This window comes from Larus michahellis, chromosome 2, assembly GCF_964199755.1.
Source record: "Larus michahellis chromosome 2, bLarMic1.1, whole genome shotgun sequence".
NCBI classification, from domain to species: domain Eukaryota; kingdom Metazoa; phylum Chordata; class Aves; order Charadriiformes; family Laridae; genus Larus; species Larus michahellis.
Window position 1 is genome coordinate 92,954,141 of NC_133897.1, and position 22,118 is coordinate 92,976,258.

General features: G+C 38.9%; 1 protein-coding gene across 7 annotated transcripts in view; it reads right to left on the reverse strand.

Moving 5' to 3' along the window:
• Window positions 1-7,180: 7,180 nt before the first annotated feature.
• Window positions 7,181-22,118, reverse strand: part of TENT4A (terminal nucleotidyltransferase 4A) — a 65,948-nt gene continuing 51,010 nt past the window's right edge. For 2 of the 7 annotated variants that reach the window (XM_074576256.1, XM_074576253.1), the window contains 2 exons: window positions 20,819-20,977; window positions 7,181-9,440 (listed from right to left, as the gene is read on the reverse strand). In XM_074576256.1, the coding sequence (XP_074432357.1) occupies window positions 9,264-9,440; window positions 20,819-20,977 (336 nt within the window). In that variant the 3' untranslated portion in view covers window positions 7,181-9,263. Of the gene's footprint in view, window positions 9,444-20,818; window positions 20,978-22,118 lie in introns of all 7 variants that reach the window. The other 5 variants (XM_074576255.1, XM_074576252.1, XM_074576258.1 and 2 more) reach the window with 3 other exon arrangements.

The following is a 22,118-nucleotide window of genomic DNA, read 5'->3' on the forward strand; positions in this document are numbered from 1 at the left end:
GATCCATTACTTATTACAAATAAAGTGTTATGAGTACTATCGTTATGAAGCCAAATGAAATTACTTTTAAAGCTACCCTGTGCCCCAGGAAAGGTTTTTCAGTGGAGGTAGCACCCCCTCCACGCCCGAAGCGGGTGGGCTGTTCATTTGGCGATGGGACTTCAGAGCGGCGCAAGAGCGCACCCTCTCCGCAGCCAGGGCAAACTGAACCTCGCAAATTTCATTATTTACCTTCGTAACAGCAGAAAATCTTGCGATATCCCGTAAGGAGCCAAGTAAAAATTAAAAAAAAAAAAAAATTAAAAATCCTATATTTGAGAGTCGATTCAAAGTCTTACTGCTAGATGAGCAGCATTCAGTTCCAGGACTCCATGGGGACTTTCACTTAAAATAAAACGAAACAAACAAAAAAAATTACCACAACTGTAAAATGCACAGGAAAAAAAAAAATGCTCTTTTTCCCCCCCCTCAGATTCAGTGTTTACCTAAAAAGAGATAAGGACAAGCTAATTGTGAAGTATCCACTGACAACAGCCTGCTTAAAAAATGCTAGAAAAAATTAATTCACATTCACTGCAATCCTTTTCATAAAACATCTTTAGAAAGATCGTGCTGAGCTTTCGACCTCATGTGCATCAGAAGGGTCTCCCAAATTTAAATGCATAAAGGATAGCATGTTTTGCCTTGGTAATTTAAATAGCATTCATGCCTAGAAAATTACAGTTCTCACAATCTTGGATGCCTCCCCGCCCCTCCTCCCCCACCGTCCTCTCTCCTCTCAGGAGTTCATAAGCGCCAGAAACCACAGGTTTTCGGTTCCTACAAAAGAGAAAGGGCTACAGGGAAAATGAGAATATAGTTGTGAGATGAATGAACAGGTGGATCATTTTGAGAATTGTTCATCAGCCTTGTCTTTCTTTGGGGCTTGGTTGACATGACTCCATACTCTTGGATATGGCAGGCAGCATCCTACATCTTGGCGTCTCTACAGGCATTTCTGAGTCTCCCAAGCAAATAACGATCCTAGCACTGTTCTGTGAAATGCAGCTAGACACTCGGATGTCTCAACAGTTCCATAATGCTTGATGAAGGCACACATGGAGATCCCATCTAGCTGTTTAGAACACGTCAGAGGTGGAGGCATTTCTGAGCAAAGGTCCATGTGTGGCTTATGCCATGGTGGAACGTGCTCTGACCACTAAGGTGCAACTTGTGACTATGGCGTGATCATGTAGCAGACTCTTAACACATTCTAATGTGCCCCATCAGCTTGAATGATAACTGCATAATCAGGGTGGGTCTCAACTTTCTCTCTGCTGTAGGTAGAGCATCAAATTTAGAGCTACAGGGAGTGTAGAGAGGAAAAAAACCCGACTATATCCTGCATAAATCTGAGAACACTGGTATTAAGAATATTGTACAGCGAGTAACAGGTAAAATCAGCTTAATGGAGCTATTTCTCCCCTTTGGGACAGTCTAGACTAGCTGTACCAAGTTAAAGCAAATACATTAAAATAGTAGAGAAGAAAATACTTTCAGGTCACTAAGACCTGACTATACAAGTGGATGGGAGGAGGACTTGGAGAGGGGACAGAAGTTTATTCCTTTTAGACATAACAATCATGTGGTAGATCTCTCATTCCTCATGGGAGGGCCCTTCTCTTTGATGAAGAACTAGTCTCTTTGCAAGCCGTCGCAGACAGACAGGAGCCATGCAAAGAGAATTTAAATAGCTTTCATGACTATGGGATTACATTCTTCACAATCTCAGATGCCTCCCCACCTCTCCTCTCCCAGACATTTGAGTTTGGACCTACCTGTACCAGTAGGTCAACAAACAGGAATAGGAAGCAAGAGCCATCAGGGACTAAGCTAGGTCTTGGATGCCAGGCTGGGTCAAAGGGTGTTGTGAAATTCCCATCCCATTTTATCCCCTGAAGCGCTCAGGGTTATTGGAGGGGTCTGAGATGTTGCATGCCTGTTTCTTCCAGCTACTACAAAAGCTTCTGACAGGAAACCCAGAGTAAAACCACACGCATTTCTCTACCAAAATTGAAGGAGGAGAGATGGCTACTTCAGTCATACCAGATTCCCTAGATCAATTACATCCAGTCAGATCTTCTACTTGTCATCCATAGATCCGAAATGACAGTCAGCCAGTAATGCTTAGCATCCCCAGGAGGCAAATCACTTCTACATCAAAGCCAAAGATCAAAAGTTTGTCAATAAAAGAACAGTGCAAACTGATGCAAAAAGCTGGGTCATGGTATCTGTTATCTCTAGGACTTCACACCATTTTGACATGACATCATAAAAGCTAACTTGAGCTTTGATGAATCTCCAGATTAAGTAGATCCTCGGGTGTCAGAAGATTCTTTAAACCTGTGTCTGTAGCTCCTGCCATGACTGAATAAAGAAAAAAGGAGGATTACATTTTTCTTTTTGTCCCTTCTTTTTTTCTCCCTGAAGTGAGGAAAGACGCAGGTAATTTAACCAGCAAAACTCTGGACTTGTACTAAAAGAAAAATCACTAACACTACGGCAATATTTCAACTGATGTGTCTTAGGTTCACACATCTTTATGAGACAGGTTGGTGAATTCAGTCATACTGTCAAAAAAATATGCCCAGGTCTCTTTCCTCTGTATCATTTCTAACCCATAAGCTTTCACTGATTTGAAGTAGCTATAAATTCTTAATTTCCAGCCTTGTGCCTTGTATTTCATCCTGTCTCTAATACGCAGTACAACAAAACTCTTCACGCTTCCCACATTTGTCACATCAGCAAATCCAGCCAGCGCATGGCAGTTCTTGTGTCACGACCATTAGTGAACACAGTCAAAATAATCTGTTTCTAAAATTAATCTTCAACTAACTGCACCACCTTGGCCCAAAAATTTGCACTTAGCGCCATCTATTGATTCCATTCCAGTGAAGTAGAAGGTAACACCCTGGTTCATTCACCAAGTGGCACTGAACCATACCATACGCTTTACTGAACAATTTAAAGAATATGTGTTTGGTTTGTTGGGTTTTTTTTGTTTGTTTTTTGTTTGTTTGGTTTTTTTTTTAATTGAAGAAACACTGTCTTAGACATTACAAAACATTTGATAAATTAGAGTTAATTTTTCCCTTGGTTTCTAATTAGCCCTATTCTGCTTTCCCCACAGAAACAAAGATGCAATACTGATAGGAGTTGTCCCAATAACAACTTTATTCATTTCTCAGCAATACTGGTAGCTCAGAGATCCTGGAGCTGTTCTCTATACATCATACTAGCACTAGAGGGGCTTTTTTGCTGCTGGCTTTAAGTCCTTATACGTAGATCATCAGCTTGGGATGTCACAATTCCCATTCTGCTGGGATGGTTATTTTATATTTCAAGTTAAGATCATTAAGTTCTTAGATTTTTGCTTCCTTTTTCTTTGTGGAAATTTCCTTTTTTATATACCTGCTCCTGATGAACTTTATCGCCCCCTTCATTTCTGTGATGCAAAGTAAGGAACAGCTCTGATCTAGACAGATATGACCTAGAGTTATTTAGGTAAAACTTGAGCAAATAGCAGCTTCCAAACCTTACCTCTGAAAAAGACTTTTCAGGAAGCTTTCAGCTCCCATCAGTGCTGTTTCACTACCTTTCAGGCAGTATTAGTGTAAGTATTCCACCTACCCCTGTACTGCAGAATAAATGCAAATAAGCAGATTTTAATTATCAAAAGTTTCCACAATGAATCTATGCAACTCTCATCAGGAAGAAGAGGCGAAGGACTTAGCATTTTGGAGTATTTTGCTGATGCCCTCCATGAACCCCTGTACTCCCACACATCTGCACTGTGTCACCATTGCAAATGCAAGTTGACTGAAATCAAAGGACACAAAATATATGTTCATCAATAATAATAATAATACAAAGAAAATACAAACAAAAATGCATTTTAATCCAGAAAATCTATCTATTTACTTCTTGATCAGTAATATATGTTTGGGGACTATGCATTTCCAGGGATTATTAACTTCAGAAGAAAGTGCATTCTTACCTGTTTCAACCCGCTGGTCCTAGAACTTGCAGATGTATTTTATCAAGTGCAGGGCAAAGTGAAAAAAATGAACAATTCCTGCCTGACTTCTGGCCCCATTAAAACACTTCATAAATCCAACAGAGATAAAGATAAAACAAAAAAAATAGTTATTCTTTTTTGTGATATAACAGAAAAATTTAGATTATGAGCAGCCCCACAGAGGCCATGTGGCCCAACCTCCTGGGTCCAGCAGGACTGACTTTGAAGTTAGCGTGGGTTTACTTGGGGCCCTCTCCAGGCGGGGTTTGAAAATTTCAAAAGGTGGAAATTTCACAACCACTTGAGAGCATTTGTATTCAGCGCTTAACCACTTGTGATTTTCTAACCCTCACGTCCACACGGCACACGTCACTCGCACAATCTTATGTTTCTTGACCACTCCTTTTTAACAGAGGAGCAGGAAGAAACGGCAAGTCATTTTGTTCAGCTCTTCTATCAGGAACTAGTCAGAAAACTTGTTGCACAGACCTGCTCTTGAGGAGAAGTGGCAGGATTTCCTCTTAATTCGAGGGGCAAATAGATCTACTGGGCTGACTTTGCTCCTCCTGAGGTCCTCGTAAGGACAACAGAACAAACTTTGCACTTCAGCTGAGAACTGCAACTCTGCTCGTCTGCCTGAGACTGCACGCACGTGTATGAATGACTAGTAGATTAACCTAATTCTCTCTTCCTCCGTCTCCTAAGAAATTTCCCCAAGAGAATGGAGATGATTTGATGATCTCACCCATGATTATACAGTAAGTGGTACTCAAGTTATCTGTTATCATTTACTTTGCTCTTCAAATTAGCCAGATGCAACCAAGAGTAATCCTGAAGGGGTGGATATAGCCCATCAGAAGATTCAGCTTTTCCTCTCTGGAAAAGAGGAGCAAGAAGCAAGGAATCGTCTTGCAAAGATTTTCTGAACAGAACATCCCCAGGTGGATCAGTGCCAAAGTTTTCACTGATAGAAAGCGGTAATTTTAGCAGAGAGGTTATGGACTTCCAGTTTAAACACCACTTTCATCCTCTCACACAGAAAATCCTGTAACAGGAGCTCCTAAATCCTGCTCGGTTTAGGTTTAAAAATGAGTCAGTGAAGTATTTATTTGGAACCCATTTTTTTAGTAAGACAGTAAATCAACCTACTGTTCAGCTCTCGTAAGTTACTCAAGCAGGAAACAGCTTTGCTGCACAGCTAAGAATTCACAGCAGAAAAACATGTCACAGCAGTGGGTAAGGGGAAAGTACTGGGGTCGGAGACAAGATGCCCTTTGCACCCACAATCTTTGCACGAGAGACAGCAGCACGAAAGCCATAAGCCATGCCACAGCAGAAAGTTTTCCTGATCTCGAGCATGAAGACATGTATGAGCGTGCACATAAGGCTACTCCCTGAAGGGAAAAAAAAAATCCCTCCATTAATAATTTCCTTTTACGTTCATGCAACAATCTGCCAATAAAAAAAAGTCTTATTAAAAAAGCAAATGGTTGAGGAATCCCTAATTGATTTGAGACTGTTCTCCCACAGGCAACATTCTCCCTCAAAACTTTTGCAGTAGCATTAATGCTGAGAAGAGATGTGACCAGAACCTTAGGCAGCAATTTTGCATGTTTTGGGTACATAGACGTTCTAAGAGATGCATCCCAATCATCCTTTCACTGAAACACGACTGTAGTCCACTCCTTTAACCTATTATAATAGAAATATATGGTTGATCTTATGTAATAATCCTTAGTTAAAAAGTTAAAAACACTTTGCCCAATAAATGTCTTGCAGACATGAACTGTCCATAGTTTCTTTAAGTGATCTCCTACTGCCAAGAACAACTGAAGGATTTCTGTCATCCAAAACAGGCAAGGCACCTCCAGGATTGAAACTTATGCAGTCTGTTTGAAGTAAAAAACAAACAAACAAACCAAATTTAATACAATAGGTTAACATCCTGGTTGAAAAGAAAGCATAAAGCCATCTGAATATGGTTTTGGGAAAGGTCAGCTGAAACAGTCTTCTGGCTGTGAACCTACGGTTCAGTAAATGGTCAGTATTGTGATTCTGACACCGCTTTCTGTTACAGGTGAATTCAAGTGAACAACCTGTACTATGTCTGAATACAAGGGTTTATTTACAAACCAACAAGATTAGAGCTTTTATTCTGGTTGATCATGTCACACACGCATCCACTCACACACACACCCCCAAAGCAGGACATTTGCCAGGGCCTCAACTCCCTTCCCAGCAGGAAGGCTTGCTGCTGCTGTCTGAAGGTCAGGCAGAAAACCATGTCCCTTCATGCGATACAGCTACTCACCGTTACCAGTCCGAGGCACTATCAGTCGACGTCCCTGGGCATCCCCTGGTGTTTTTCTCCACTCATCTTCCTGATCTCCAGGGTCTTTCCTCCAGGCAGAATCTTTACTTTCCTTTTCAGGCCTCCCTTCTTTCCAAGGCCACTTCCAAAATCCTTTTTGGCACTACATCTACTTTCCATATCACGCCAAGCCCCTATCAAAATAGTCTGTGCGCATAAGTACAAGGCACCATCAGCACCTAATCAGTGCCTCATCTCGTGTTTCTTAATTGCAGAGTTCAGGACATAACTTTGGTTTTAGAAGCTCCTTCCAAAGACTCAGTTTCTGAAATTTTGACTTTGAATCAGTTATTAATACTTCAGAGTCCTCTCAGAGGGTAAACAGACACTAACAAAAAAGATAAGGTATGTCCAATCTTTGAGGAGGCTGAAAACTGGACAGAGATTTTGAAAGGAAGTTAGAAACTACGAGGAGGGACTAAAAAATTATATGGCAAGTTAAGGTATCCCAAGGGATCTGTCAGTCAATCTCCCCTTCTAAGAATATTGTTGTGAACTACCTCCAACTCCTTTGCTCTCTCATATTATCGTGGGATCAAATCCACAACTACAAAACCAACAGCAGTGTTCATTACTCCCTTTTTAAACACATCACAAACATTAACGGAGAGCGTCCATCCACCTTTGAAGCTCATTCTGAAGGTGTTCAGCATGAACATGTTAAAGCAGATGTTCAAAGTGTATGTCAAACAAGGTGATAAGGTCAAGTATTACTTCATCCATTACATTTCCCATAAAAAGGTACAGAAGAGTGACTGGTCTCCAAAGTTTATTAAAAATCAAAGAATAGAAAACTTTACATAAAAATATGTCAATTTTAGCTTCCACATAGTTGTCCACACAAAAAATTTAAACATGATTTTTTTAAACCTGTAGCACATAACCACAGTGATAGCCAGGCCAATTTATTTGGTTCACCATGACTGAAGTGTTACATGATACCACTTTTCAAATGAGTTTTGCTTTAAAATGGACGCTAGTATAAGACACCAACTAAAGCCTTTGAAGGCTCTTTAATGTAGTTATGCTCAATATTGCTAGTGTGTGAAGACTAAGCAGTACAGGCTCATGTAACAGCCCTTAGATATTATTTATGAATCAGCTCACAATTTTTAAAACTTTTTTTTTTTTTAATTGTGATGAGTCTGGAGCATTAAGACAAACTTTTTGCAAACAGATATGCACTACTCTACTTTGGAATGTTGCCCTCTCTCCCCTCAAGGACCTGTTTGTGTTTGACAGATTCAGTAATAACATGAACTACTTCTGCTCCAAAGGCATACAGCATATTAAAAAGCTTCATGCTTGACACCTCATTTTAATAATCAGATATCAGTTTTAAAACCTTCTATATCTGTACACAGTATAGACGTCCTGTTCACAGGATTCTTCAGCTTCCTCCGCTAGTGACTTATATAACTGATCTGTAGTTTTCTGTATAGCTTTAGAACTCTCACTAAAAAGAAAAAAAAAAACAACAAAACGGGAAGTCAGAGGGCATGAGATGCGACCTACTCCCAGGACAACTGTGGTGCTTTAAAAACTCAGGGTTAGGCAGGATGTACATTTTTCAAAAAGTTAAAGACAGTGTTTGTCATGGCAATACACACTTGCATAGTATACCTGTATGCATCTGTAAATTAAGTGCCAGCCACTCATACTGTGTACAACACTGGGCTGTGCTCTCCTGCAATACATTAAAAGATACTTCTCGTAATGCTTAGAGCAGCTGAAGTACTTTTTATATATTTGCTCTTAACAGAACTAATGCATACTGCTATACAGATTCCTTAATGGAATCAACATATTTCCTTTCTCCACATTCCTTAAGCCGGGTACCTCTGTTTAATAACGTTGTTTGAACCCAAACATTAACAGGTTACGTTACTAAAATGCATCAAAGCGTGTAGCTCACAGCTTTTTAATTTCACATCAGGACTTGAACCAACCTTTTTCCCCTCCCTTTCAAAAGTTTTACTTCTGGTACTACAAATGCTGGATTTGTTGTCTAGTTAAAGGAATAAAATTAAAACTCATTGGTCAGAGCAAGACGACTGATAGAGGCCAGACAATGAGCTAAAAAACACAGGGTCAAAATGCTTTGGAGCTTAATACCTTCTTAAAACCGTAAGCCAAATCGCACTTTCATTGTGAATCAAGAAGCCTCAAATATTACCAAATGTCATGTTTGTAACACTGCTCAGACAACCTGCCAAAACTATGAACCCAACTTAGATAATGCAACCTGGGAAAGGATCTGTAAATTAAAAAAACCTCTTCCCCTTAAATATAACTTATGTGACAATATGAAATTAAATTAAAAATTCCAAGTTATTGCACAAATTATACTTCCAATATTTACAGAGAAAAAAAATTCTGAACTTTGAAACAAAAACAGGAGAGCAGCAAATTTACTTTTATGAATTCCCAACTTGATTTGCTGCAAAGAAAAAAAAATTCCAAGGGGCTGAAGTTTCCTTCACTTCTAAAATAAAAGAAAACAGAACCCACAAAGGAACCGATGTAGCCACAGCAAAAAAGCCACAGCATTTGTAACTGTCCTTGCAGTTCTATTGCCAGAGCTGCTTCGGCACTGTATGAACCATTGTGGGAAGGCAGAAAACAAACTTCCACATTTAATAAGGCTTCACAGATAAGCACAACTACTTCTTGAAGATGGACTGAACCACCACACAAAGAAACATGCAAAGAAGTCAGCTGCAGATATTTGGCAACACCAATAAAACGATGTGCTGAACGCTGGTCTCCATCCCCCAAGTCGAGTGGCACTCGCTCAGTTTGTCTGAACAGGGAAGGTCATTTTGGCATCTGCCATTATCTGCTCAGACTAATAGGCAAACTGTCTCTGTGTTTTTTTCTTCTCCACATATTACGATTGTACTGGTGGTGTCCTCGGTTACCAACTGGTTGCCGCATGCCTCCGCTGCCGACAGGGCTGTAGCTGTTGCCTTGGTTATGAGTTCCTTTCATGGAAAACTTCATTCCACTGTGCTGCTAAAAAACACAAGGTAAGAACTCAGTTTAGGCATACAAACAACTGAAACAAAGCACATACCACCAGTGGTATTTCCTCAATATAGAAGTCATTCCCACAGAACGCTCTTTGAAGAAACTGGTCTTTTCACGCTTGTCTAATTTTAGCTGTGCAAGTGCAATGGCACTAACAGCTTAATAAGCGTTTTCTGAAGTAAACGTACTGCAAATGAAATTGTGTAGATTTCAAAGAATCCTTAAAACCCTTGGATTTCAGTTTGAAATACGCTCCCTATGCATCACCCTTACAAAAACAAGAGACCTTCCATTCCACATTAAATACTAATTGTGACAGTTGTGTCTATTTTAGATCTTAGCAAGAGCATGACCAAGTGAGACACTCAATAAGACTTTCAGAAACACCATGGAGAAATGTAAGGGTGCGATCATATGAGCTGATACAAAGCACAAGTCTGCTCTGCCCATAATCTCACTCAGCTACAGGTAAACTAGCTATGGCTTGTGAGGAGCTTGTAAATCCTACTAGTCTGATCACAGGGCTACATGGCTTCTAGACCATACCTCACATCCAGACCAAGGCAAAACAATTAAGTGATCAGGAACATGGTATGACACTTTCTTTGGAGGGAATCTCCAATAACTTGGAACAGAAGCTGCCAAAATGGTTTAGTGGCAGCCTAAGTAAATCTACCACACCGTAAGTCAGTACAGGCACCCCTATCACTTAATGGCATGCAGTATGTTGGTTTACATACTTGTTTTACATACATTTTAAGTACATACATGGTATGTACTTAAATACGTACAAGAGTTTCAAAAGATGAAACTGGAACAGACTTCCCAAATACTGATAACTTCAATGCAAGCAACTTTTTCTGATGACTGACAGCAATAGCTTAAAGACAGACAACTGACTGCCTTCAACAAAAAGCTAATACATCATTTGGTCTACCATAAGTGGTTAAACAGGAACAGCACAAAGCTGACATTTGAGGCAACTGCTTAGAATATGAAATATCTGCAGCTACTTTACTAATCTATAGTTCCAAACAAGTTTGGAGTAGAAAGAAATATCAGAACACCAAGCCATCATTACAAGTGTGTGCACAAAACCAAAAGTTATTGAAAAGCATAATTCCATAAGCAACGTTCTACTGTCAAATTATAATTAGAAGAGACACTGAGCATACAGGAAAAACAAACTGGTGAAGACTAATATTGAGGAATAATTAAGGTTAACTGCAGGATGGTCAAAACCTCTAAAGTTGTTTTTTTTTATTTGTAAAGTATATCCTACAGTAACCTCATCAACCTTCAACATGCAACTTCTACACTCTCAGGACAGACGTGCTAAGCGTTGTCCTCAGACTACCAATGGTGAAATATTTAAGGACAAACAGAAAAAGGGGAGCGCAAGCTAAGAATCTCTCATTCTTAAGAGACACAACTGCCCAAACCTTATTTATTGATGTATGTTGCTAAAGCATCTACCAGAATCTATTTGTGAAAGTCAACAAGATGAAACTTAAAAAAAAAAAAGTAGAATAAGTTTATACTTTTGGCAAGTGGTCCTTCAAGCAAATACACCACCTTGTCACATTCTTGCGCAGCAAAGTTTTCTGGTTCAATAAGTGTGCATCTGACTTAATTATATAAACAGACAATTAAGCATCTACATCAAATGAGGTCAAAATATTAAAAATGATCCTTCAACAGTTAAAACACTAAAACCAGCCAGTCATTACAGTTACCCTCAATTATATGCTGAAAAAAAAAGGAAGAGGAAAACTTTAGTTTTGCTACTGTAGAACGAGAACAAAACTCTGACCAAGGAGCATACAAAGTCTCAGTGAGCCTATCTTCTTCAGCTGGAAATGTGAAAAATCTGGCAACTTCATCCTCCATTTGAGAATTCAGAAAGAAAAAAAAAAAACAAACAACAAAAAAACCAAAGAAACAACAAAAAACAACTGGGGGCAGGAAGGCAGGTCACCACAAGATCAGACGAGCACCACAGCAAGTATGACAATTAAATCTACCCATATCCTAAAAGAAGCCATATCCCTGGTTTGTTCAAAAGGTAACCAAACTTCCAAAGAAGGATTAATAAGCTAGCTAGAAAGTTTCATGACAAGCTAGAGATCACATTTCACACTCTTTTAGGCCATCAAGATAAAAACTGTCAAACTATCAGCAGAATCCGAATCCACCTGCTAACGACTCAGCTGAGAGCAGGTCCATAAGGAAGCTGACTCGGGGGCCCTGTAAGTCAGAGATGATGCCTTTAAATTTAGTAGTTGTCAATTAGATAGTTATTTTGTTTAGATTTTTGAAATCACAAGCTTTTAGCATCCTGTGCTATGGCATTTCAGAGCTTAAACAAGCATCATATTTAATTTGAACCTACCATCTGATTTTTTTTTTAGTTCTCAGAATAATTAATTTCTTGTCGTTCTGCTCTCTGACTTTTCCATATACAGCTGATGGCTACACAGACCTAGATCATATACCTCCTCATTTTCTTCTCCAGGTTAAAGTATCATTCATTCTTCACACAGAAGCAGTTCCACATGTTTGACTACTCTTACCATACTTGTCTACTCTTCTTCCGTTCTTCAAATGTCAGAGGCAAAACTGTACTCACTGTTCATGATGGAAGACATACATAGATTTTTACATGATGTTTTCATTTCTGCTCTTTATTGCTAATAATGTCTGAAATTTGGTTTGACACTCAATTGTCGGTAGAAAAATCAAGAAAGCCTTATCAAGGCAGTTTTCTGCAAAAACATCAAGATCTCAACTTTGCCAGAAACCGTCAGCCCAGGGGCTACCACTCTCCACAAAGTTTAATGTATTTCTCCCCCTTGCATTGCCTTGAAAGGTCCTTCGGTATGCCTTCTCAGTTAAGGAGCTTAACAACACAAGTAAACTTCGCCACACTTCATCCATTGCCTTTCAGACATTAGGCAGCACAAGGCCTGGCACAAATGTACTACAAAAATTGAATCTTTGTTTCTCATCTTTTAACTAGTTAATTGTTTACAAGAGAATGCACACCTTTCACTTAGTTTCTTTCAGAATCTTTGATAAAAGAATTTTCCTTCCTGTCTTTTGGAAATCTCAAGAGACTGTATCAAACAGCTTTCTCTTGTCCACACACTTCTGGATATTCACACGCTTGGGACTCCCATGATCACTGAGAAATGGCACATGTCTGTAAGCAGATAACAGCTGGAGTGACATTAGATGATCAAAAAAGAAAGCCCTTCATCTGTGATGTCACAGACAAATCTTTGGTTTAGATGTTTTGACTTCTTTAGATCTATTTCTCTTGATAGAATAATGTTCTCTCCTATCATAGAGCTATTGATTCAACAACTGAATGATGGAACTGTTTGGGGGTTGGTGGTTGGGGGTTTTTTTTCTGTTTTTTTTTGTTGTTGTTGGGGTTTTTTTGTTTGTTTGTTGGGATATTTTTTTTTTTGACAAATTTGTTGAGTTTGATCCTCTGCAAATAAGAGCTGCCAGATTCCGGAGAAAAAACTATAAAATTGCAATTAAGGCAAGCCGCGGGGCAGTGGGTGGGGTGGAATTCTTTATCACATACACGGTTAAAAAAGCTTCCAGATATTTTAACAGAAATTTAAGAAAAGGATGTTCCTGGCCTTTATCCCAAACAGAAATCTGGTGGAAATTGAAATACCAGGTAATTCTTTGCTAAGGAAACCAAACTTTTATTCTTAAATACTGGCAAATTTACTATACAAAACTGCTGATGTTCAAAGACTGTCATTATTCAAAAATAAAATTTATAGCCAAAAATAAGTCACCTACACTTTGAAATAACATGAGTAACATAACAGAGCTGAAGTCTAAACATAAACAGGGTTTCTGAATTGGTCTGGTGTTTGTGGTTTTTTACCCTTTAGCATCTCTAAAGTAAGGAGAAAAACACAGAGAAGTGTTATCGATGAAAATGAATTATCAGTACCCTTAACTTTAACAGAAAAGAGAATATTCATATAGCACTCAAAAACTGGTAAGGACCTACAGAGATAAAGGAAAACTTTAGAAAGGGCGTAAGAAAGTTTAGGAAGAACACATATATTTACTGTTTTGTTGTTAAGACTACAAGATTACTGGCCATGGTTGAATCTAGTCTGTAGTTGACCGAAATTGTAATCAAACTTGTAGACTTCAAAATCATTCCATGTGAAATATTACAGTAGTATTCAGAAGAACTTTAATGCACCATTAACATTTTAATTATTGCCTTAAATAACTTAATTTACATCCTCAAAGTATTTCATAAAGTTATTTTCAATTTCTCAGCGTATTTCCAAATTCTCTATTTTCAGCTTGTAGCAAAAAACAAAACAAAAACAAAAAAACCCCAAAACAAAACATAAAGAGCCATTTTTTAAAGGATTTGTGTTCACTTTCACATTTTCTAAGTATAACAACATCTGGAAATACACTAAAAAAATGCATCTTTCTTTTAAGTAAAATTTAGCTTCTTGTTCTTTACGAAATAAATTCAGTGTTTTGCAGAGAAACAATGGGCAACAACCTAGCCATTATTTTAAATCCTTCCTGCACAGGCAATAACTTAACTATTAGGCTATTGTTCAATCTAGCCTCATTACTTTAAATTAGCTAAGAGGATTCTACAAGATATTTGCACCTGCTACCTGGGCATACTCTTAACCTGGTAAGATTTAGAAGTGGTTCAGATTTCTAAGCTGAAGTATAGTAAAACCAAAATAAGTTCATATTCAAGTTGTGTAGAACTGGTGATGTGGGGAAATAAGGCCCAAAGCCAATTGGGCCTTTTGCAAATACCAAAGACACTTCCCTTCCTTTTCGGCCCCTTGTTTGGACCCACTGGCTACTTCCAGCTACAACTGACACGATCTTAAGTCCTGAACAGATTCTATAAAATGAGTCAAAACCCATTTCTCCTCCTATTAAAAGGAGAAAACAGCACTCATGCAACCAGTTGTGAGAGCAGCACAGAAAAGAAAAATCAACATAGAGACTAGAAAGAGCTCAAAAGCAAGAAGTTTCAGATGTTTGTCATCTTCTAACACTAGAGAACTGAAAGAGTCAAAGCCACCATGCAGCAGGTTATATCAGTCCTTCATATCTTATCTTACTTCGTGCAGTAGCTCTGCCAGTAGCCTGTAACAAAGGGAAGCTTTTGGTTCTCTCCACCTTTAACAACAGGTTAGGCAACCACTAATCTCGTCAGTTCAAAAATAAACTAGTATTTGAGAGATCAGAGGGCCTTGTCTCAGAATGAGTGACTTGACAGTAGAGACTACCATCATAATCTAAGCACATTTTGAACTGCCGTGTGGTAGAGAAAGTAGAATCTGACACACAAAATAAATACCCTTTTTGATCTTGTCACCAGTCAAGTTTCAAAAATGAGGGGCAAGAGTCAAAACAACACTACCAGAAGACAGAACTCATACTGAAATTTTGCTACTGTTGTGACATGGGCCATGAAGTGTTATCTGCATACTTGTCATTAAGGAGAACAAGAGATAATAGCTTCTCTAGCATAAAGCTGACTATTTTAGACCTTAAAGAAAAATCTTATCCCGCTGAGATTTCTCACCTTTTTATTTGGCACAAAAAAGTATTACTAGAGCAAGCAGACCCAAAACACTTTGCAAATGATGAGCTGATATCAATACAGTATATAAGAAAAAGTCAGTAGAGGAAATGCATATGTGAATATTCAAATCAATCTCAGTTTGGGACCAACAATCTAATTACAGTGACATTGGAAGATAAATGTGTGCTACACAAACAAAAATCAGGTATTACTGCTACATTTCTATAAATTTTATTTATGGTGGGTTTATTTATGTTCCTAGAAACTACTATTTAGATTTTATGTCTTTCCTGCAACTCAAAAAGCACTCAGGAAGCAACCACCAAGGCGGCCAGAGACTTTCATACAGTCATATAAACATCTAGGCTGGATGCTTTTATATGGAGACCTCTGGAGAACAGATTAGGTTACCCAGGGTTTATTCAAGCTGAGTTCCCTTTCCGTACACAGAAGGGTATCACCACGTAAAGGCTGTCCATATAAATATATGACAATCTAAGATGAAAAATATCTCGAGTACTGTTTTCAGCTGAACAGCCTCCGAAACTCAGATGCAGTTTTGTTCTCTCCATTCTTTAGGAAAGGAAATAAAACATCATCATCTTTTATTAATTTTGCATGTATTAAGTCAAAAACCAAACAGCGTTCTGTCATACAGAGAGATAGGAGTCTGGCATCTAGAACTGAAACTGTTTCCAAAATTGACAGTAGCATCCTCCTTCCTTTGTCTAAGAAAAAGCATGGACACCAAAAACGTATTCCACCCTAAATGAGTGCGCTCTAAATAAAAGATAAGAAAAATGACACTTGATTGACTGAAGAAACCCTCAATACCTAAGAAGCTTAATAATGCCACTGAAGAAACAAATTGGGTCACTTCTAAATTGAAGGGAATGCACTTAAAACTCTGAAGCATCACACTACACTAAGGGAGTTTAGCACATTTGTACATTCGACCAGTTGATGACACCTGCATTCTCAGAAATATTTGGTGAAGTGGACTAGAGTTCAGCCTTGACATGAATTAAAATGCATCTTTACAAATGTATATTTCATCAAAGTAAACTACACTTAACTGCTTGCACTCATGTGAAAGAAATACATTTTTGACTCAAGCCCCTGAGCAAAGTAATTTTTGTTTCCAATGCTGCTAACTTCTGAGGAATCATTCCAGCCACACTAGCAGTATCAGCATTACCAGCGAGACGAAGCAACACCATTAACAATTGTGCTGGAGAAGAACAAACTCTGAAGCAGTCTTTCAGCTAGTGAAGTGCCTGTAAAGCAATATAAACAAGCAGTTTATAAGTTCAAGTGTCTGGCCTTATATGGCCAAACACAAAAGAATCTGAGAAACAAACTACTTCTACAAGTTCCTCTTGAAGTTATTTAGACTGTGGTATTTCAGCGCTGACATTAAGGTTTCATTCCTAGTTGTCTCCCGTGCTTCACAACTGAGCCAGTGAATGCTGCTACAAAATCTCAATGACACATTCATGGTTAGGTACCATTTATCTAAAGGGCCTTCATTGGAGGTTTTCTTTGGCACATGGGAAGCCAGCGCAGCAGGACTGGTGCTTACTGGCTTCAGATACTTTTGAATCAAGAGAACACTCTTTGAGAGAAAAAACAAAACAAAACAAAACAACAACGCAATTTAAAGTAAAAGAGTTCTTCTGACCTAAACAACATGAAATTTTTTCTGTCTTCACTGGTGACTAAGTGACCAACAATCCAAGAGAGAACTGAACTTATTTCGAACTCCAAATAACAACACCAAAAGGAGTCCTTTCTTCTCCATGGGAAGCCACCAAACAATTTTCACCCCCTCCATTCATCCGGACATGCATGCCAATATCTGTTTTTCTTGCTTATTGCAGTGGGCAGCACTGGTTCCTAAACTGTTCTGCTCTCCCAAGTGAAATTGCAAACTGCTTGTCAGCAAAGCAGAAGAATAATTACCTTGGAAAAATGATGATGATGATCCCAACAAGCACATAGACCTATATCAGGCGCTTAATTAGTCCCTGAACTGCCTGGAAATTCTCCAATTAATTATGCAGTATGTAAACAGAATTGGTAATCACACCAAAGCTGTTTCAAAGAAGAAAAGTATTAGGAAGTTCTAATGGCAGAGAATTTGCCTAGAAGGCTGCAAGTTGTTCAAAATACAGCTACTGCTCTTGACATTGGCACCTCCTGCTTTTGAGGGTAGTACTGGACACTTAGGTACAGCTTCCAAGCTGAACTGAGGCAGAGAAAGTTGCCAGGGAAAAGGCTGAACACGCCATGCAGACAAATGAATCCCTTTCAAAGATATTTTTTTTTTTTAATATGAAAGCACACTCTCTGTTAAGAAAAAGACTTGTACACATTCAAGTCTATCAGGATAAGAGTCCTCTGAGCTAGTAAAATGAGCCCATTAAAAGTTATATATTAGCATGGTCTTAAGTTATATTAACTGCAAAAGGAAAGCCATCAACCTAATCTAGCTCAGTCACGCTCCAGAAAGTTGCAAATTAAAAGGAGTAGAGTGACTTCATTTCTGGGTAGAATGATTTCATTTCCCGCTTCGGACTTGGTCATAATCCTTATCAAAAATGAACATTTCTACTTCACAATACATAAGCTTTTGGTAAATTCAATGCAGAAAAAGCATCATCCCATTTCTGAACTGTAGATAGCAAGAAATTCCTCTGATTTAAAAGGAATCCCAAAGGCACGTCTTTGTCAAGCAAAGGCCACAGAAAAATTCCCAATTTTAAACATAAAAGTATTGCACAAACTACTAAAAGAACAGTTAACAAGTATTGGAAAGGACAGCCAAGTAACAGAAAGCCAGAAGAAGTGCTACAAAGCAGCTGGTTTTCCAAGATTCGAAATTCCATCAGAGATCCAAAATTCACGCAAAACATTGCCTCTTCACAACTGAGGCAAAAACTCTGGCTGCCAATTTGTTTTGTGCTAACAACTGCATGCCTCAAAACTGGAATCTTTTTTTGTATAATTTTGATGAAGTTAAGCTCCAGGGTACCTCTTCAGAAAAGCAGAGCTGTTAAGGAAAAGAATAAACTAGACTAAGTTTGCATTTTAGATGAAGTTTAGCTTAAAATAGCACTCCAGTTTTATTCTAAACAAACTTCAAAAGCTTCAGACTGTACACTAGCACGTGAATACTCAATTGAAGACATTAAAATAGCAATATCTTTTTCTATTAGCTTCTCACTAATAGAAAACATTTCCTGTGCAGATAAGCTGGTTTTGCCTAGGTAAGATTCAGCAGTAGGGGAGGACGGGTAAAGGAGGGGAAGAGCAGGGGAGGAATCATAAGACCAAAACAAAAGGCACACCTCAAGATACAAGTGGGGCTTGGTAGATAACTGAGGATTGCAGAGCTAGCTAGAAAGAGCAAAGGGAAAGCAGCCTGGTCTAAAGGAAAAAGAGGGTGAAAAATATTGCAGCGAAGTGCCTAAACCAAGCAATTGTGTAGTAACCATGAAGAATTTGGGCACCAAGCTGTGCCATGCCCTAGCTCAATGCTGATATTATTGAATACTGAAAATGCTGTCCGGGTGAAAAGTCTTCATTATTCATCTAAAAGTTTTAATGTTTAAAGTACTATCTTTTTTTATTATTATTATTCTGTAGTAAGTGGCAGTTACCATCTCTAGACATATAAATCAAACTCACAGGCTGAATGAAAAATATTCTCTGACATGCCAGGCTCAGAGTATTTTGATCAGCAGCACAAAGTCCAGCTGGAGGTCAGCAGCTAGTGGTATATCCCAAGAGCTGATACTAGGGTCAATGCTAGTTAGCATCTCTGTTAATGACCTGGACGATGGGAGAGAGCGACCCTCAGCAGGGTGGCAGATTATACAAAATTGGAAGGAGCGGCCTATACATAAAAATGGTTGTGCTGCCAATAAAGAGGGACCTTGTCAGGCTGGAAAAAAGGGCTGACATGAATCTCATGAAGTTTGCAAAAGGGAAATGCTAAACTCCTCACTTGGGAAGGAATAACCCCACACACCAGTACACAGCTGGAAAGCAGCTTGGCACAAAATGACCAGGGATTCCTGGTGGACAAATTGAACATGAGCGAGCAAAATGGCCTTGCCTTAAGGAAAGCCAACAGCATCCTGGGCTACATAGGGAGAGTATCTCTAGCAGGTCAAGGGATGTGATCATTTCCCCTCTACTCAACACTGGTGACACCACACGGAGTGCTGGGCCCAGGATCGGGGTCCCCAGTAACAGAGAGACATAGACATACAGGTGGGAGTCCAATGAAGGTCCACGAAGATAAATAAGGAACTGAAACATTTGTCATACAAGAAAATTATGACAGAGCTTGCACTGCTTAATCTCAAGAAGAGAGAGCCCGGAAAGGATCTTATGGATGGGTCTAACTAATGAGCAGGTGTAAAGAAGACGGAGCCAGACTCTTCTCATCAGCGCCCAGTAAAAGGACAAGAAATAATAAGCATAAACTGAAATACAGAAAACACCATTTAACTTAAGAAAACAACACTATTTTACTGGAACAAGTTGCCCAGAGTGGTTGGGGGGTCTCCATCCTTGGAGACACTCAAACCCTGACAGGACAAAGCCTTGAGCAGCCTGGTGTAGCTGACCTTGTTTTGGGCAGGACGGTGGGACTAGGTGACTTCTAGAGGGCCCTTCCACCCTCAACTATTCTGAAATTCTGTAAAATACTTGAACAATCTTAAAGGAGAAACTGAAGCAAATACATCTTGTCTCATGCCCAAACTGTCAAGGAAGTGCTGAATCAAATAAAAAGACAAGGTCATTAAATTAAAAAATATCCTGGCCCTAGATTCACAAGAACTGTGATAGGAGGACTGAGAGAAGCAAGAAAACATAAGAACATGACCAAAATGAGGTTTCGGAGAAATCAACTCATTATTTTGTTATCATAGGCAACCCACAACAAGCTCACGTGAGACAGCTGTTTTGACTAATAATTTAATAATCAAAATTGAGGGACTATTTTCCTACAGATAGAGGCACTGAGGCTGTAAGAAAAACTGAGGATTTTTCTTCCCCTTGTACTATAACGGATACATTAGCAAAAACACTTCAGGCTAGCTGAGTAGCATACAGTTTCCCTGCACGTTCACCTCCCAGCACATTTGAGCGCACATTTAACATTTTGGTAAAAGCTCTTGTACGCATGTACACAATTAATTCTCTGTTCTCTGTCTTTAAAATGTATTACAGAAAGTTACAAGTGTAGTCAGATATGTTCTAATAATTCAAAAATCAAGACAACTAAACAAGCCTAGACAGATCAGTATTACTTCTTCAGATTCAAAACTAGCTTACAGATACACCACCTACATGAAGTTTCTATTTTAAGAACAGGAACTTAAATAGCCTAAAGATCTGCAAATATCACACGGGTTAGGGACCAGGAGTCTCAAGTACAACTTAAGGAGTCAAACATCTGACACTCTCCCTTCAACATATTCCTAGATGTCAGTGTGCTGTGGAAGGGCTCTTCAATTCAGAGGTGTGTCTCAAACAGCGAACCCTTTCCCACCCATTCTTCTCCCCACGTTTCTGACACAGCAGATAAATACTTTTATGATTACATGAAGTTTAGCACATGCTATATGAAGGTTATCTTCAGAGGTTTTTAGACTGACAGCACAGCGTAAATGATCTACACTTCCGATTTGATCGCTTTCTCATGAAAAAGTCGCTCCATTTAGTTGGCTCATACCTGATTACTGGCGGCCATTATCAAGGTTCTCGTAGGCGCAGATTGGGGTTTACCACTTGGCATAGGCAATGCGGGTGGTAAACTGGCCATAAGCTGAGTCGGTGCTTGCAGACTGAACTGGTAAACATTAGGAGCTGTGCAAGGTGGTGTATCAGAATCCTTTTGGCAGAGAAAAAGGGGAAAAGAAAAGCAACTTTACAGAAAGTACAGTATATACAGGCTATGCATGTGAAAATGCACCCAAATATCAACTCATGTGAATACTGTAAAATTTAATGATTCGTTTCAATGGTAAAAAATAAAATACAAGCCAGCACTATGTTTATTTTACATACTGAGCAAAAGTTTAATTGAACCTGCATCAAGAAGGTAATGTCAACAGGTCTATCACAGGTCAGTTTCAGTCAGCACAACCTAAAGACAAACTTTTATCTCTACCAAATTTGAATTAAAAGATGGGAACTAAGGTTGGGAAAAAAAAAATGGAACAAGAACAGCAACACTGTTAGTGATACATGGGCTAGAATTTTAGGTGCCATTACAGAATCAGTCCTCTGAACAGTGTTCTGGATTGTACTTAACTGTACAGCAAAGTTACTCACTGTAATTGTCATAGTCTTCTCCCATTCTACCCAGCAACAGCAAAGTTAAGGCTCCACCTACCAAGAAACAAGGAGATGGTCTGCCAGTCAAGACTAGTACATGGACACCAGTCATCCACTTCACTGCTAGTTAGGAGCTCTGCTCCCCTCACTTTCCATCGGAAATCTGCTGCTTTTTTACCTTGCCCTTAATTCCAAAGTATTCTGAACTTGAAAATAGTGGAAAAAACCTATTCTTTGTCCCAAAACATGACTGCTTTTTTCCATTCCTATCCGTTTGGCTCTAAGTATAGCAAGAGATGGGACTTGGCCAATTAGTAGTTTAGGAGTTACTAAATTAAAAGACAGTATTGGCTCAGATCATCAAGGACCTTTACTGTCAAAGTAATTACCAAAATATTCTATTGCTCTTTCTCTAAAGATTAACTGACTGGAAGCAAAAACTCTTCGCTTAAATAAAGCAAACTTTAAATAAACCTCCACCACTACTACTTGCCCTCACATGGCCTTGTTTTCCAAATTAGAGTATTCAGAGAATAGGCTGTCTAGGAAAACATTTTCAAGAACAGAAACAAGAAAATATTTAAAACTTTTTCTTGAGGAAAGAAGGAGGTCATTTGAGGGAGACTGATAGTTGTGAATACTGAGCAGCCTAAGCAATGAATTACCAGAAAGCAAAACTTGCATCCCAGCTGAAG